We start from the raw sequence: 15,125 nt of genomic DNA, 5'->3' as shown, positions 1-15,125 counted from the left end.
TCCCGCAGAACCGAGCGGCTCCCCCCTTGGGCAGCTTCGCGCGAACACAGCGCACAGGGGCGGAGGGGGGGGGAGGGAGCGCTCCAGCACTGCAGAGCGAGGACCGAGCCCGACACGATGCCAGAGCCTCCGGGGCGACGAGGGGGCCAGGAAGGGGGGCGACGCTTCTTAGCTGCGGGGCAGAGAGGGGACGAATAACCCAGGACCCACCCTGCCCCCCCCCCACTCCCCGTTGCCCGTCACACACGCGCCGCGCGCCCCACTGATCAATATTTGGCCGCCTTGCTGCAACTTGCTGCAGTCTTGCAAAGGGGTAGTGGAGTGAGGGGGGGGGGAAGGGAAACTGGCAGGAAGGGGGCAAGGAGCCACACATGTCACATGTGCTTTCTCAGGCGCCCGGGAGCATCTGCAAGCCGGATCTGGTGGAGGATGCTGCGGCAGGTGATCCACAGAGGGCTCCAGTCGTTCTTCTACAAGCTGGGCTTGTTCGTGAGCAGGCATCCGGTGTTTTTCCTCACCGTGCCCGCAGTCCTGACCCTCATCTTCGGCTTCAGCCTGCTCAACCGCTTCCAGTCGGAAACGGACCTGGAGACGCTGGTCGCCCCCAGTCACAGCCTGGCCAAGATCGAGAGGAGCTTAGCCAGCAGCCTCTTCCCGCTCGAGCAGTCCAAAAGCCAGCTCTATTCGGACTTGCACACCCCGGGGAGGTATGGCAGGGCGATCCTCCTCTCCAAACCTGGAGGCAATATTTTGCATCAGGCTGATGTGATCCTGCAGCTCCACCGAACCGTGCTGGAAATGAAGGTGAACCACAAAGGCTATAATTATACTTTTTCCCATCTGTGTGTGTTGAGAAATCAGGATAAGAAATGCGTGCTGGATGATATTATTTCAGTGCTAGAGGATCTGAGGCAGGCTGCCCTCTCCAATAAGACAACAGCCAGGGTGCAAGTGAGCTATCCCAACACTAAATTAAAGGTATGCTCTTACTGCATGCTTTTGCCAATTAAAGAGGCAGCACTTCATTTCTTGTCCTAAACAGCAAAGAGGGGAAAAAAATATGCAGTGGGCTCAGGGTGAAGCATTAAAACTGATGCATTTCCTTTTTTTTTTTCTTCTTTTTTTCAGGGGGGATGAGGCTGTGGGTTGAGGGGGAACTAATGATGAGAAGCATTAAATCAAGGAGAGCATTGGATCCAGCATGAGACCCTGCCATAGTATCTTGGAGGATTAATACCTCCGAGCAGGGGTGGGGTGGGCTGGGGGGATCTATAACAATTTGTGGGGATTGATCATTGAGAGCTGGGGTGAAAATGTATCATTATTATCTATTTACACTCCCAGATGGCATGATTTACCTTGAACATGGCCAGAGAGGGGTTTCCTCAAATACGTAATAAGCTCTTGTCTCTCACTGACTCTGTGTGGTAAAAGCAGCAGAGGATTTGTATAGTAGTGATTCCAGGAATCCTGGCTTTGCTTCTTTTTCTTTACCTGCATGCATAGGAGGGGGTGGACATCTTATCCCAGTGTGAAAATAATTAGCTCTGCCACTGACTGATTGGCTGGAGTACTGGATGAATCCCATCAACAAGAGGCTTCCAGCAAAAGCAAAACAAGGCAAAAGGCTAAATAAATTTCAGTCTTGCCAACTGAAGTAAAATACACAATTCAGCACAAAACACATGACCGTTTTAATGCTACTTCCCCCACTCAGTGGTTTCACTTCTTGTGGGTTTTCTGGGCTGGCTGCAGATTAGTGGAATTTATCTGCTAAGAGCAAATGAGACATAAAGTGTTCAGGAGGCTGGTGAGAGAAGTTTCAGGGATTGCTGCAAACATGACTCTTCCAGCCAGCATTGTATTATTTGCAGGAGTTACATCGTCAAATTTAACAGAATTACCTAGTATATAGATACTTCTGGGTCAGGTGTAATCCCACAAAAGGGAAGAAAATGTCATGGTCTTTCTTCTAAAACATTGGGGCTTCTGGCGGATTTTTGTTTCCACCTTTTGTTAGAAGACACATATTCTGGGGTGTAGAGGATGGTAGAGATTTTGTAACTACTGGACAGATCATGAAGTTATTACTCTGCCCTTACTTATTTCTTATTGATCCATAACTATACACGTTCCTGCCCCAATGAGCTTGCAGTCTGAAAGGGAGATGTAGATTTGCCTCATTGGGTGTAAAAACTAAGTGGCAATCTAAGGATTTGGTTCACGGGCCCCTCTGTGAAAAGCCCCCCATACATTTCTTAACAGGAGAGCTGTGGCTGCCTGAGTTGAATTAGGGCTGCATGACGTTGAAACATTGTCCTGATTTGGATAAGTGCTGCTCTGAAAGAACCCTCGGGACATCTAACCAAGCCCAGCAGAGGAGTTCAGGATGATCTGCCGTCTCTTTTTCCCTAAAGGTGCCCAGAGTCCTTGCTCTAAAAATAAATATGTAAATACATTTAAAAATGACATCTGCTAGAGACTGAACTAAATACAACTAATGGATGGTTTTTCGACACAGGTAAGGACTTTACCAGAGCCTAAAGGCCTGATTCTGTGAGATGCTTAGTACCTGCCATGCACCTGCGACTCCCAGTGAAAGTTGCCAGGTGCTCAGCATTTCTCAAGCCAAGGAATTTATGCTCTTTAGTCTCTAGCTTTAAACTTAGCCAAGGCAGGCACTTTCTATCCACTCATCAATACATGGCTGTGGGAAATCAGAATCCCTGAGTGATTGTATTAGAATAAAATGAATTAATTATTGTAAGTAATTATTATTTGTGCTACTGAAACTTTGAGAAAGCCACTTGGACCTAACTACTTCTGAGGAAGAAAAGCGTTCCCAGTGTTTCTGAGAAAGCTTTAAACCGTCTTTGGTGGGCGAAGTTCATGCTCCCGCAGAAGTGCAGTTTGTCAGTGCTTGTTCTCTTTCTTACCACCGGCAGGTTTGTAACCCTCCAGCCTACCCTGTGTGGGGGGTGGTGCACAGCTGTGCCATCCCAGGAGCAAACCAGGGAGGTGGTGGACTCAGAGAGTCATAATTCCTTTCGTTGTGCTCTAGTAGGTACTTCACCCCTTTTCATAGAGCAGCTTATTCCTCCACTGGGTTCCCAGCTACTTTGGCAGGCCGGTAGGACGGGAGAAGAGTCAGCTCCTACTCCCTATGCCTTCTTCATACCCTCCCTATTCACTGGCTTGCAGTGTGTGAGTATTGGCCAAGTAGCCCCTGCTTCCCCCTCTTCCCATGGCCAGAGTCACAATGTGAGCAGGGCTGATTTGGGACCAGTGGTATCCTTGTTACCATGGGTTCCTCTGCACATTTGAGGAAGGGCTGGGACAATCTAGCCCTGTGACAATAATTCTTGAGTGGTCAGTGTATGCTTACAAACAAACACTTTGTACGCTCTATTCACTTAGCTAAATCACTGCCTGGATGTTCAGGGTGGGAAAACAATGCCCCCCAGGGCCCAGTCCATTTGTGATTATCTATCCCCTTGGCAGAGGTCTGGTTTTTGTTGCTTTTTAAATGATACAGTAAAGCAAGCAGGTTGTGGTGTGTCCCAGATCACCAAATACAGAACAGAGAATAAAATCCCTCACTGTGTACCAGCTCCTGCTCCACTTTTGCACTGACAGCCCAGGCTCCTACTCATGTAAACGTCCACTGCAGCCAAAGAAGCTGAAGTCAAAGGGAGGAAGGACATTGGACTCTTCCCTGAGAATTGAGTACCAGATATGGTTCTGAGTTTTTAAAAAGTCCTCAGATTGGCTAAATCACTTGTAAGGACTATACCACTTATCTGTGAACTGGAAAGATGTCCCCAGTGTCTCTGTCCTGTCACTGCCAAGAAATGTGTGTCAGCCCGACTTTGCCCAGGAACTTGAATGATGATCTTACTCAGATACAAGCAGGGTTTGGTTTTGTCAGAGGTCTGCAGTGGTCCCCGTAATTTCTCACAAACAGGTCCTTGTGAGCAGTACACATTTCCATCTCTTTCTAATCATTAATTTAGCCTCCAGCTGGCCTTGCTTTTTCAGACTGAGCTAAGGGCTGACAATGAGTCAACTCCTGCTAAATCCATTGATTTGAGTGGAAGTTTTGTGTCAGTAATTTGAGCAGGATTTTGCTCAAGCTCAGTGAACCAGCTGTTCGGGAAGCAGCTGGGTAAAATTGTTGAGACAATTGTTCTCTGGCAGCCTGGAAGCTACAACAAAAGAGCTGGGATTTTTCTATATAAAATGGGGGCACTGTCCTATCTGCCAGAAGTGCTGCAATGAGAATAAATATGTTAAAGAATGTGGGGCACTTCAGTGCCGTTATCCTCATTTTACAGATGGGGAACTGATGCACCAAGAGACTAAAGCCCACGTCCTCAAAGGTATTTAGGCACCTGTCTGATTTCAATGGGAGCTAGGTGCCTAAATACCTTGGATGATCTGGATATAAGTGAGTTGCCCAAGCTCACACAGGAACTCTGTGATAGAGCAGGAAATCAAACATGGATCCCCTGATTCCCCCAGTAAGCAACCATTGTCCCAGTTAATTTCCTTTCCCAATTAGAAGAAGGAGCAATTAAAAGTGTCTGAGAATATTTCAAATGAAATAAAATATGAAACTGGATAGAAGTACAAGCACAGAGTGTTATTTGTTGTGCTTTGTTTTCTTTTAATTTTATTTGCCAATTTCTCTATCAAAAGAGCATCCCTTAGAATTTCTTACACATCACTTAACTACTTGGCACTGGTCACATGGTTCCTCATTAAACAGATTTTTGGTAACCCTGCCCTCAGTTATGCATTAGTTGTTCCTGAATGCTAGACTAGATTAGTTCCCAGTAAAGCAGCTGTTCTGATGACTGCAATTTCACTGGAGTCTGGAGTGTTTTTGTATGGGAGATTCCATTCACCCTCCCTACCTCCTCCATTGCTCTAAGTGTTCACTTCACATCCCCAAACTGTTTCAAAATGCTACTGGTGCCACGGTGGGGCCAGATTTCCAAATACTCAGCAGCTCCTGTGGCAACACTAATTGCCATATTGTCAAAAGAGCTCAGTTCCGATTTGTACAAGGAGTCTCCCTTGCCTGCCATTTCCCAAAGATTCCCTGTGATTCCCAGGGCACAAGCCACCATGAAGGGATGGAGAGAAGATGGTTCACTAGGCAAAAAGAGATGAACATGTTGCTCCATCCTAAGCAGTGGTGCAGCTTGCAGGCTTCTCCCGTATGCCTGGGAGCTCCAAACATTGGGCTTCCCTCAGGCACTATCCCTCCCAACAATTCCCCTGGGCTGCGTACTGCACCTGGTACCCTCAGGCTCAGCTGACTTAGAATTCTGTAAAGTGCTTTGAGACTTGTGGCACTTGCTGTATAAATCAAATCATCACAACAAAATCTGAATGGGGAGGGGACCCTGGGCTCAGAAGAGGAAGGGCAGAGGCAGGGGACAGTTTTAATCTATCCTTTTGGATCAATGCCAGGGCTCTGTTCGGAGCACACGCTTCTAGCAAAGTCATGAAAGTGGGAGGTGAAGCGTTTGCTTCAAGCTGTTTTTCCGCATGTTTGCAGCACTAATTTTAACCATTCCAGCATTAGGACAAAGAGGCTGAGAGTTTCCATGCTTCCGACAGTGTAAAACCGCCTGCTGGCATGTGAGGGAAGTTGAGTTTGGTGGCGGTGGTGTCTGCGGCAGGTTAGTTCTGGCTTTGCCGGTAGATGTTACCAAATTCTCCAGTGTAATAGTGCCAAATGGTCATGCGGTCTTACTGCTGGATTCAGGTAATAAGCTAAGCATTTTGGGGGGAGGAGGGAGGTGGTTGGAATAGGAGTCAGGCTGTGCAACAACACAAATACAAAGATGAAATTCTCCATCTTGTTTCAAAGCATCACAGGATCGTAGATTAGACTGGGCCTCTTAATCTCGGGTCAATTAATCCAACTCCTTGCCTGAAAAGAGAGAAAGAGAGAGAGAGGGCCAAATCCTCAGCTGTGACAGAGATCTGATGTGGAGCAACTGAGAAAGGATGGATCACAGGTAATATTGTGCTCCTTCAATCCTGGGGCTGCTCCAAGTTAGGCTCCAAGCAGCTGTTCCAGCAGCTGGACATTGCTGGCATGAAGGGATGCTCCAGCCATGCCCCCTTTCTCCCAGTGATGCCATCTATACCAGGGACCTGCAGGAGAGATGCCACAGAGGCTCTACGATGCCATAGAGTTTCTACAACACCATTCAGGGTTCCCCTTTATGCATAGGGAATCCTTAGGAAGTTGATTAAGACACTGAAGTGGACCCAAGAATTAGGCCCATAATTTTAGTATTTTAACCAGATTCAGTGTAGGTGCAGATGTCCTGATTTTATAGGGACAGTCCCAATATTTGCGGCTTTGTTTTATATCTGCTATCTGGTCACCCGAATTCAAGAGGGGAGGGGAGTGTGTGGCATTGTGACACTGACACTGACAGTGATTAGTGATTTAGCCAGCGGTTTTACCACTCATAACACTATGTACTGGATACAGAGGGTTCCTGTGTCTTGGTTGCATTCAGTGTCTCTCCTCAGAGATTATGTGAAAGGAGCTGTAGAAAATAAAGTTGCACTGTTGTGCTAGAGAGAAACACACAGAGTGGAGGATAGTTTCCAGAGTGCTCTTTTAGCCATACCTTTTCCCAGGCAGAACAGTTTTGTTGCAAACATGTTGTTTCAATCGTATCTTTAGGGTAAATTTCATTGACTTCCTGCCATGGCCAGATTTCACCTGTTCCATGTATATATGGCTCATTTCTTTCCCTTTCAAGTTCAAATTAGTTGTTAGATTGGCAACTGTGAAAAATTCTCTGTTTAGTCACAACAAAGGTTGTCGTAATGCAAGAGGTGGTGGAACACTTTAGCCCTGTTCTGGAAGGACTACCTTTCGGGAATTTTTTAGTCTTCACGTCCACTCGGTCCTTGGCTTCTCTGAGTCCATCAGCCAGGATGCTACTTAGTGCCAATTATATGATGACAATAGTTACTCAACCTTATTATTGTTTGTTAAATACACTATGTGCTTCGCAGGTATGTAAGAAACTTGTTTCAAAGGTTTTACTGGTCATGACAAACAATATAACATCAGGAAGTGTAAGGATGTGTACTCTAGGGGTTTGGGAACTGGCCTTGGAGACTGGGGTTCAAGTTCCATCTCTGCCACTGACTTATGTGACCTTGGGCAAATTACTTCACTTCTTTAGGCCTCAGTTTCCCTTCCCACCCATTGTATTGTTTCTTTTGACAATAATCTCTTTGTGGCAGGCAGCCTCTGTAGTGGGGAGGTGGTGTGACCTAGTAAATAAAGCATTGGACTTGGACTCGGACTCAGGAGTTCTGGGTTCTTATCCCAGCTCTTCCCCTACCTGCTGAGTGACTTTGGGTAAGTCACTTCACTGCTCTGCGCCTCAGTTTCCCCTCTGTAAAATGGAAATAATGATAGTGACCTGCTTTGAGAGCTACGGATGAAAAGTGCCATATAGGAGCTAGGTATTATTAATAATATGCTGCAATAATGAGTGTTACACAAAAACTACAGGTCTGGGCTGGATTTGAACCAGGGGCTGGAGATAGAAAGATGTGCAACACACGACTAGATCCCTGCTCTAGCTCCTCCTCCACAGACAGTAGACACCTGTTTATAATGTTTAGTAAACACTCAGATACAAGTCCTGCTCAGGATTCTGCAAAAGGTTGTTTCAAGATGGGCATTCCTAACACAGGCATTTGCCTAGTTACTTCTGTACTAACTTTCCATCATGTCAGTAGCACAGTTACTCTCAGAGTGATAGCTCTCCTCACCCTGTCTTTAAGCATAAAAGGTATGTGCTCTGGTAAGTTGTTGGGAAGGTAAAACCATAGTCAGAACGAATCCTTCTGCCTACTTACAAAGAAATGCAGGCGTGTTACTGTGTAAGCATGGATGTGGTATATAGCAGTATTTCAAATCCTTTTCAAAGTCCTGTATAGTGGTTTCTGGGTTAGTCATACTGGAGCAGCAGTGCATGGTGTTGCCATGCAGAAGATTGAAAGCTCCAGGATTCCCTCTTTTGGACCAGTGGAGGTGGGACACACTGTGGAGTTGATGTATTTGCTCTCTGGTGGTAGGATTGACAACTAATTAAAAAAACACGTTGCTGGTAAATCAATAGGACATTAATGATGAGTCTTACTGGAGGCTGCATGTCTGAACTTCCCAGCCAGAGGAAAGGTGCTTTGGCAGCTCAGACCAAGAATAAAAAGAGTTGACCCCAAGCATGAAAAATGGACATTAGCTGATACTTGGGTGTGTGGTGCGTGTGATGAGGGGATAAGGGGCAGCTGGGAGCAGGAAGCTAGAAAACAAATGAATATTCATATAAATAGTCTTATATTTCTGATTACACTTTATACTCTGTGTGTGCATGTGAGGTCTTGCATATCTTGCTTAATCAAGAAATAAGAAAATGAAATAGATAAGATGTGTGCTGTGTGCAGTGTTGTTGTAGCCATGTTGCTCTCAGGATATTAGAGAGACAAGGTGGGTGAGGTACTATCTTTTAGTGGCCCAACCTCCGTTGGAGGGAGAGACGAGCTTACACAGCGCTCTTCTTCAGATCTGGGAAACCAACTCAGGGCTGGCCTGCACCAGCGGCGGTGGTTGAAGGGAGATACACAAGCTATGTTATGCAGCTTGCCTATCTCCCGTCGATGTACTTATGTTGACATACCGCGGTGCCTTCACAGTGCTGCATCGATGGGATACACCCTCCCAGACCCTCTCGATCAATACTACTGCATCGATCCCTGCCGCCGAGGCAGGGTAGACATGCCCTCAGCATGTGGCTGCTAAATACAAGTTGGGGCAGACTGTTTAGCATAAGTAGTTAACACATATTTCAAGGGGCCATTCGAGGTGAAGTGGTCTGTTAAAGCCCTTCCAATCACAGGAGAAAAGGAAGGGAGGGTGAAGCAGCTGGGGAGGGCGGGTTGTCAGTGGGTTACAGATGGTTGTATTAAACCATAAATCCAGTGTCTCTGTTCAGTCCATGGCTTTTAGTGCCTAGCACAGTTATGAATTCAAGCTCCCAGGCTCGTCTTTTGAAAGTGTGGTGTAGATTTCCTTTGAGGATAAGTCAGATGTAGAGTTATTGTGTGTTGTGAAAAGTGTTCGCCCACCAATGACAGTGTTTTTCTCTTTTATCATTTTCCTGTGTGAGTTCATTCGAGAGCGTCGTGATTGTCTGGTTTCACCCACATGGTTGCTGTTGGGGCACTTAGTGCACTGGAGGCGGCACGCCCATGTTGTGACGGGCATGCGTAGGACCCATGGATCTTGAAAGGTGTGTTGGGGGGTTGTTGATTATTGTAGCAGTGGAGATATGTTTGCAGGTTCTGGCAGGGTCTGGTGCTGCTTTGAGTTGGGCCAATAAAAGATATATTACCTGACCCAGCTATCTCTCTAAGATGTGTGCTGGGCATTTTAAAACTACTAATCTAAGAACAAAAGATGCATTAGCTCTGTACCCCCCGATTGTGCAAACAGTGAATATTACCCTGTGTGCTGCAGAAAGGTTGCACCTTCCAGGCTGAAAAACAGCTTTGGTTTTAAACAACAGATAGCAAAAAGCTACACAACAGTTTAGGACACGAAGTGAAGAAGATGCTATGTGTAACAGAAATGAAAGGAGGAGTTTAAGTGGATGGGGAGGGTACAAATGGATGGGTCATTTGCCAGGATGGTGGTATTGGTGGGCTGTGAGATACAGGAGGTCAGAGTCGATGATTGATTGGTTCCTTCTAACCTTAAACTCTAAAACTAAGAAGCCTCTTGATCCCTTTATGTCTCTGCACAGCAGCCAGACACTATTGCAGTTCCCTTGTTCTCCCTCCTATTGCACTCTAGGGTGCAAGGCTCACACCATTTGGATCAGGGACAAGGAAGAAGCATCTGAGTAGGCATGGTGGTGAGGGGAGGGGTTGAATTCAGAATGCTATGAAGGGAGGTAGCAGGGGAAATGCCCTGTCTGAGCTCTAAGGGACTCTGGGAGGCAGAATCTCTCTTGGAAGTGTTCCTGAGGGGGGGTGTCTCTGCACTGACCCCAGTGCAGGCCAATGTCTACAAGGCATGAATGACTCTCAAATTAATTCTGGATTAGGACATTGGTGAACAGGATTAGAGCTTGGAGGTCTTTAATGACACTAACATGTCAGGACATCGGTTTTACATCTCATCTCAGAATGGGACCTCAGAGAACACATGCTGTCGAGAAACCTGCTCAGGAGTGGCTCAGCAGGGTTGGCTCGCAGATCCACTCACACTGAGGCTGTGCAGCCCACTTGTCAGTTGCCTGAATTACAAACAGAAACGTATTTGTTCTCAGAATGGAGATTAACAAAGACAGGCAGCCCAATTTCTCTGTAATGCTTCACAAATACAAATGAGAACGAGAAAATGCATGTGTATAAGATGGATACAAAAACAGCAACGTACAAATATGTATTTTGCAGGGTCTAATGTTATAGAGCATAGAGGCTGTAATTGGGAAGGGCATTGGCTGGAACAGTGAAGACAGGTAAAACTGTATTTATATTATGGTTAGAGCGGGCCAGAAGTACTTGGGCAAAAACATTTTCTGTCAGAAAATGCAATTCCGTTGAACTTGAAACTTTTCCTGTCAATTATGCCTAAATTTCGTTTTACCAGAACCTGCCTCCCCCTCCCCCCCCCCCCCAAAAAAAAAAAAAAAAGTTCTGACAATGTCAAAACATCCCAACTGAACATTTTCTGAATGAAACGTTGTCATTTTTTATTTCCAATGACTTTCTCACTTAGAGTTTTGAAATTAGGGTTCCTATTATATCTGATGATAGAATACTTTTTTAAAAAGTCTAAATTGAAACATTTTGATGGATTGAACTTTTTTTCCAGAATTTTCCTTGGGAGGAATTTTGAAATGTTCTGATTAAAATGAAGCCAAATTTCAAAATCCTTCGGTCAACAGAATTTCCATCCTCTGTCCAGCTCTAATTACAGTGGTGCCTAAAGGTCCCATTATGCTAGGCGCTATACAAACACATAGTAAGAGACAAAACTGCCCTAAAGAATGTACAGTATAACCAGAAAACACACTGGAGCTAAGAATAGAACCTGGGACTCTTGCCTGTGTTCCAGCATCCTGGCCTCTGGACCTTGCTGCTATCACTTGGATATTATTACTGTTTTCCCCAAAAAGGTGGCTGCATTTCCTGTTGTACATTGGGATCCCTCAATATAGTTTCTATATGAAGTTATGTTGGTAAAGCACTTTGTAATCCCCTTTGAGATGAAAGAAGCTGTTAATGTCATTTCATTCTCATTATCCAACCTCCCCAGATGTGAGAATGCCGGCGTCTTCACCCTAAAGCACCCTTTCCTGCACCCCAAACAACCTCAACTTGTCAATTAGCAATGAGGTATTAATGGCAGTTAGTCAGTAGCATGTCTTCATTTTTCAGAATGGTTTCTTAGAATAAGTCATGACCTATTAATTAAATTCTTTATCAAAGGAGAGCTGAGCAGAAGCAGCACATAATATTCATTTATATTTTTGCTAATACGACTCATAATTGTCTTTGCTTATATCCTCAAATTCCTTCATTCACAAACATTCTGCTAAGTGACATTTTGTTCCGAAGGATGTTCACAGAAGGCAAAAGTGTCATGAATATGAAATATCCCCAAGAGTGTTTGTTTACACCATGCTTTCATGTCCATATGGAAAAGTTGTTTCTTGTTAGCAGTATTTGTGTGTTCTTCAGGAGTATTAATGTTTCACCAGTAGTATTTATTCCTTCACTAGCATTAATTTTCCTGTATGTTACTTATTCTCTATCTATCATGTAAGAACTAGTCAATCAGTTGGAGTACAACAGATTTATCATTTATCATTTATCAGAAGCTGGGATACCAGCAAAGAGACAAGAACACTTCAGATTATTTACAAATGTCTCCCCTGCCCATCCTTTCCCCAGGCTCCAAGATTAGCTCAAGCATTAAGCTTTAGATTTAGACTAAAAAGTTAAAATTCACGGGTTTTCCAAGTTTAGGATGCCCCACTGTGCTCTGCTATTGGATTGTGTTTCAGTTTCAAAGGAAAAGTAACTATAGAGACAAGGTAATACTTCTCCTAGGAGAATTAGGTTTGTTTCATTATGACTTTTACCACCTTTTCTCTTCTTGTGCATTTTCTTGATCTGAGGGAGGGAATCCTAGAAGGTAAAAACTGGTATGAAAATTCCAAACATTATAATTGCATAGGTGCAATGTTCTTGTCACAGCAGCTTCATTGAAAAAGAATGGCTGAGATGAGTCTTCTGTCATTTTTTACCAGCCCTGTATTTACTTAGAACCATGATTCTTAAATGTGAGTCTGGCTTCCTTGTGGCGACCCCAATCTCAGGGCTAAAACAAGGAAAACAGATGTGGAACAGGGAACACATTTTCTGCTGCTGGTCAAATAGGTTGTAGCAAGGTCAGAGAATGGCCGAGGATGGGCATCTGAGGACTTTGCTTTTGCTGAAACCTGTGCAATGAAATATGGCTGAGGAGAATACGTTCTCCCAACTTTGTAGAGTGGCAAAGCTTGATCAATTCATTTCAAAGGGAGTTACACAGATAAATACCTTTGAGGATCTGAGAAACAAGGTGGGTAAGGTAATATCTTTTATTGGCCCAACTTCAATTGGTGAGAGAGACAAGCTTTCGATCTTACACAGATCTTCAGATCTCGGAAACTTACAGATTGTTTGCCAAAAGTAGTTAACACGTATTTCAAGGGACCATTCGAGGTGAAGTCGATCTTGGCCTGCATCCTTAAATTGTCCTGTCCATGGGGCCAATTCCACCTGACTCTTTTCTGTACCTATGTGGGGGGAAACATGTATTCAGCAGGGGTCCCACAAACCCCATGAAGTTGATGAACAGCAGTCATTGCATGTACTGAGCTGTGGAGAGTGGCCCTAGAGCGTGGTCTGGGGGTCAGAAGATGTGGTGTATGAACCTTCCTAATCTGCCTGTAATCCATATGCACCCTTCCCTTACGCTGATTACTCCTGCTCCTGGCAGAGTACATTAATCATCCTGAATAAGTAGGTGGGGTTGCATTGAGGGTTTGTAGCCTGCCAGAATATGGGTGCAAAATTAATCTGTGAATGCAACATTTGGGAGAGAACCTCCAAGGAGTCAGGAATTGGCCACACTTGTTTACTTTGAAAACAAAGCAACTCTTTAAAAAACTAATGTAAGAAGATTTCTTTGGGAGGGCCTGAATGCATTCTCCTAACTTGAAGGAGGAATGTTGTAGCAAAGCTTGATAAATCCAATCCTAGAAACTCCAGATTTTTCCTGTTTTCGTTGACCATCTCCTGTTTTTTTATCAGATCACCAAAGAAATCAGAGACATAAAAGGCCTACCAAGTCCATTCCCTAGCCAGTACAGGACTGTGAGGAAATCCTAATTGAAAAATTAATTCAAATTGCATAGGAAGCCTGTCATGTGGATTGGAAACTGGATAAAAGACTGAACAAAGAATCATGATAAAGGGCAATGGATCAAGTCTGTGGGAGGCATCTGACGGGGCACCAAAGGGATCAGTTTCAGTCTGGTCTTATTTAACATCTTCATTAATTATCTGGAAGTGGAAGTGAATAGCACATTAATGAAATTCACAGATGACATTAAAATGGGAGGAGTTGTGAACACCAGCTGGGCCAGAGAGCTTATACAAAGGAGCATGGAGTGATTAGAAACCTGGACAGAAAACAACAACATTCATTGAAGGGCTTTGTCTGCACACGGGTGAGTGTTTGCACTGACAGAGCTCTCACCAAACATTAATGAGTTACTCCTCACAACCCTGCTGGGATGCAGACTAGGAGTATCCTAATTATTCAGGTAGAGAAACCAAGGCAGGAAGTTTACATGACTTGATGTAGGCCAAACAGAGAATCTATATTAATACCCAGATGCTGTAGTCCAGTGGATAGGCATGGGAGTATGGTGAAGAGTCCTTGGTTCTATTTTGGACTCTCACACAGGAATGCAGTGGACCTAGACCACTTAACTTTTCTGTTTCTTCTTCCATCCTTTGTCTGTTTAGAATGTGAGAACTTTGGGGCTGGGTGCCTCTTACTGAGTGTCTGTGCAGTGCTTACCACAATGGGACCCTGATCTCATAAGCTAACCTATCATAGAATCCATGGAGCCTAGACTGGTGCTTTTAATTTAATAAACACCAATATCGACCTAGAATGAAACGGATCTCTTGTTGTAGTCTCATGTGATCACAATGTAGCTATTTTGACAAGAACTTGGTTTTTATGTGGTCTTGTGTTGAAATTGTTTTACCATGTAATTATATTTTAACACTTCTACATGAATTTGGTGAATAGATCTGTAGAAAATTGTTCATTGAAACTGCGAACTCTAGCAAATCAGCTCCCCAAAAAATCACAGTCTTAGTGCTATTTACTACCCTGATGATCTCTTTTTACTCATCACTGAGCCCCTGAATATGCCTGGGAGATGTGTCATGTGAATCTTAAAGATAAACATTGATCAAGTTGGTTAAAAATATTCAAACTAGTCCCAGCTTAAATACTTCCACTGGCTTCCATCCTGGTTGTCCAATGATTCCAGTTCAAATGCAGTCCAGGTCAATAATGCTAGATAGATGTTTGCTATATTATGTTCATAACATAAAAACAGAGAAACATAAATACTCTTGCTGGAAGATTGCAAAGTAACTCTACTTTATTTCTTGGACATCAAAAGATAACACATAAGAACCCAGAAATAGAGAGAGAGAAAACAGGCTGCTTTCCCAGGCAGTGAGCCACAACTCACCCTACCTTGTTCTAAACTGTTGCTTTCCAGTTGCATGCTTTGATACAGCACCCCCTAGCCTGCAAGCAGGACCAGCACCCCTACCCCCTCTTCTTAGGTTACATATACAGTACGAGCTAAGGGTATGATTCCCCTACTTGAATACACAGACTTGTGATCTAACAGAAATATAAATAGCAGGGTAGACACAGTAGCACAGGCTGTGGAGACACCTGAGCTATGCCTGTTATGTGCTCA

At 44.4% G+C, this 15,125-nt stretch overlaps 1 protein-coding gene across 2 annotated transcripts in view; it reads left to right on the top strand.

Annotated features, from left to right (window-relative positions):
• Positions 1–378: 378 nt before the first annotated feature.
• PTCHD4 (patched domain containing 4) overlaps positions 379–15,125 on the top strand; it is a 112,963-nt gene continuing 98,216 nt past the window's right edge. Inside the window, exon 1 of one of the 2 annotated variants that reach the window (XM_067544852.1) lies at positions 379–804. In XM_067544852.1, the coding sequence (XP_067400953.1) occupies positions 379–804 (426 nt within the window). Of the gene's footprint in view, positions 979–15,125 lie in introns of both variants that reach the window. The other variant, XM_067544851.1, reaches the window with a different exon arrangement.

Source organism: Emydura macquarii, unplaced genomic scaffold (assembly GCF_026122565.2).
Source record: "Emydura macquarii macquarii isolate MOO-44397 ecotype Brisbane River unplaced genomic scaffold, CSIRO-AGI_Emac_v2 contig_1027, whole genome shotgun sequence".
Lineage (NCBI taxonomy): Eukaryota > Metazoa > Chordata > Testudines > Chelidae > Emydura > Emydura macquarii.
The sequence above is the reverse complement of the archived record's forward strand: the minus strand, read 5'-3'. Positions and strand labels throughout refer to the sequence as shown.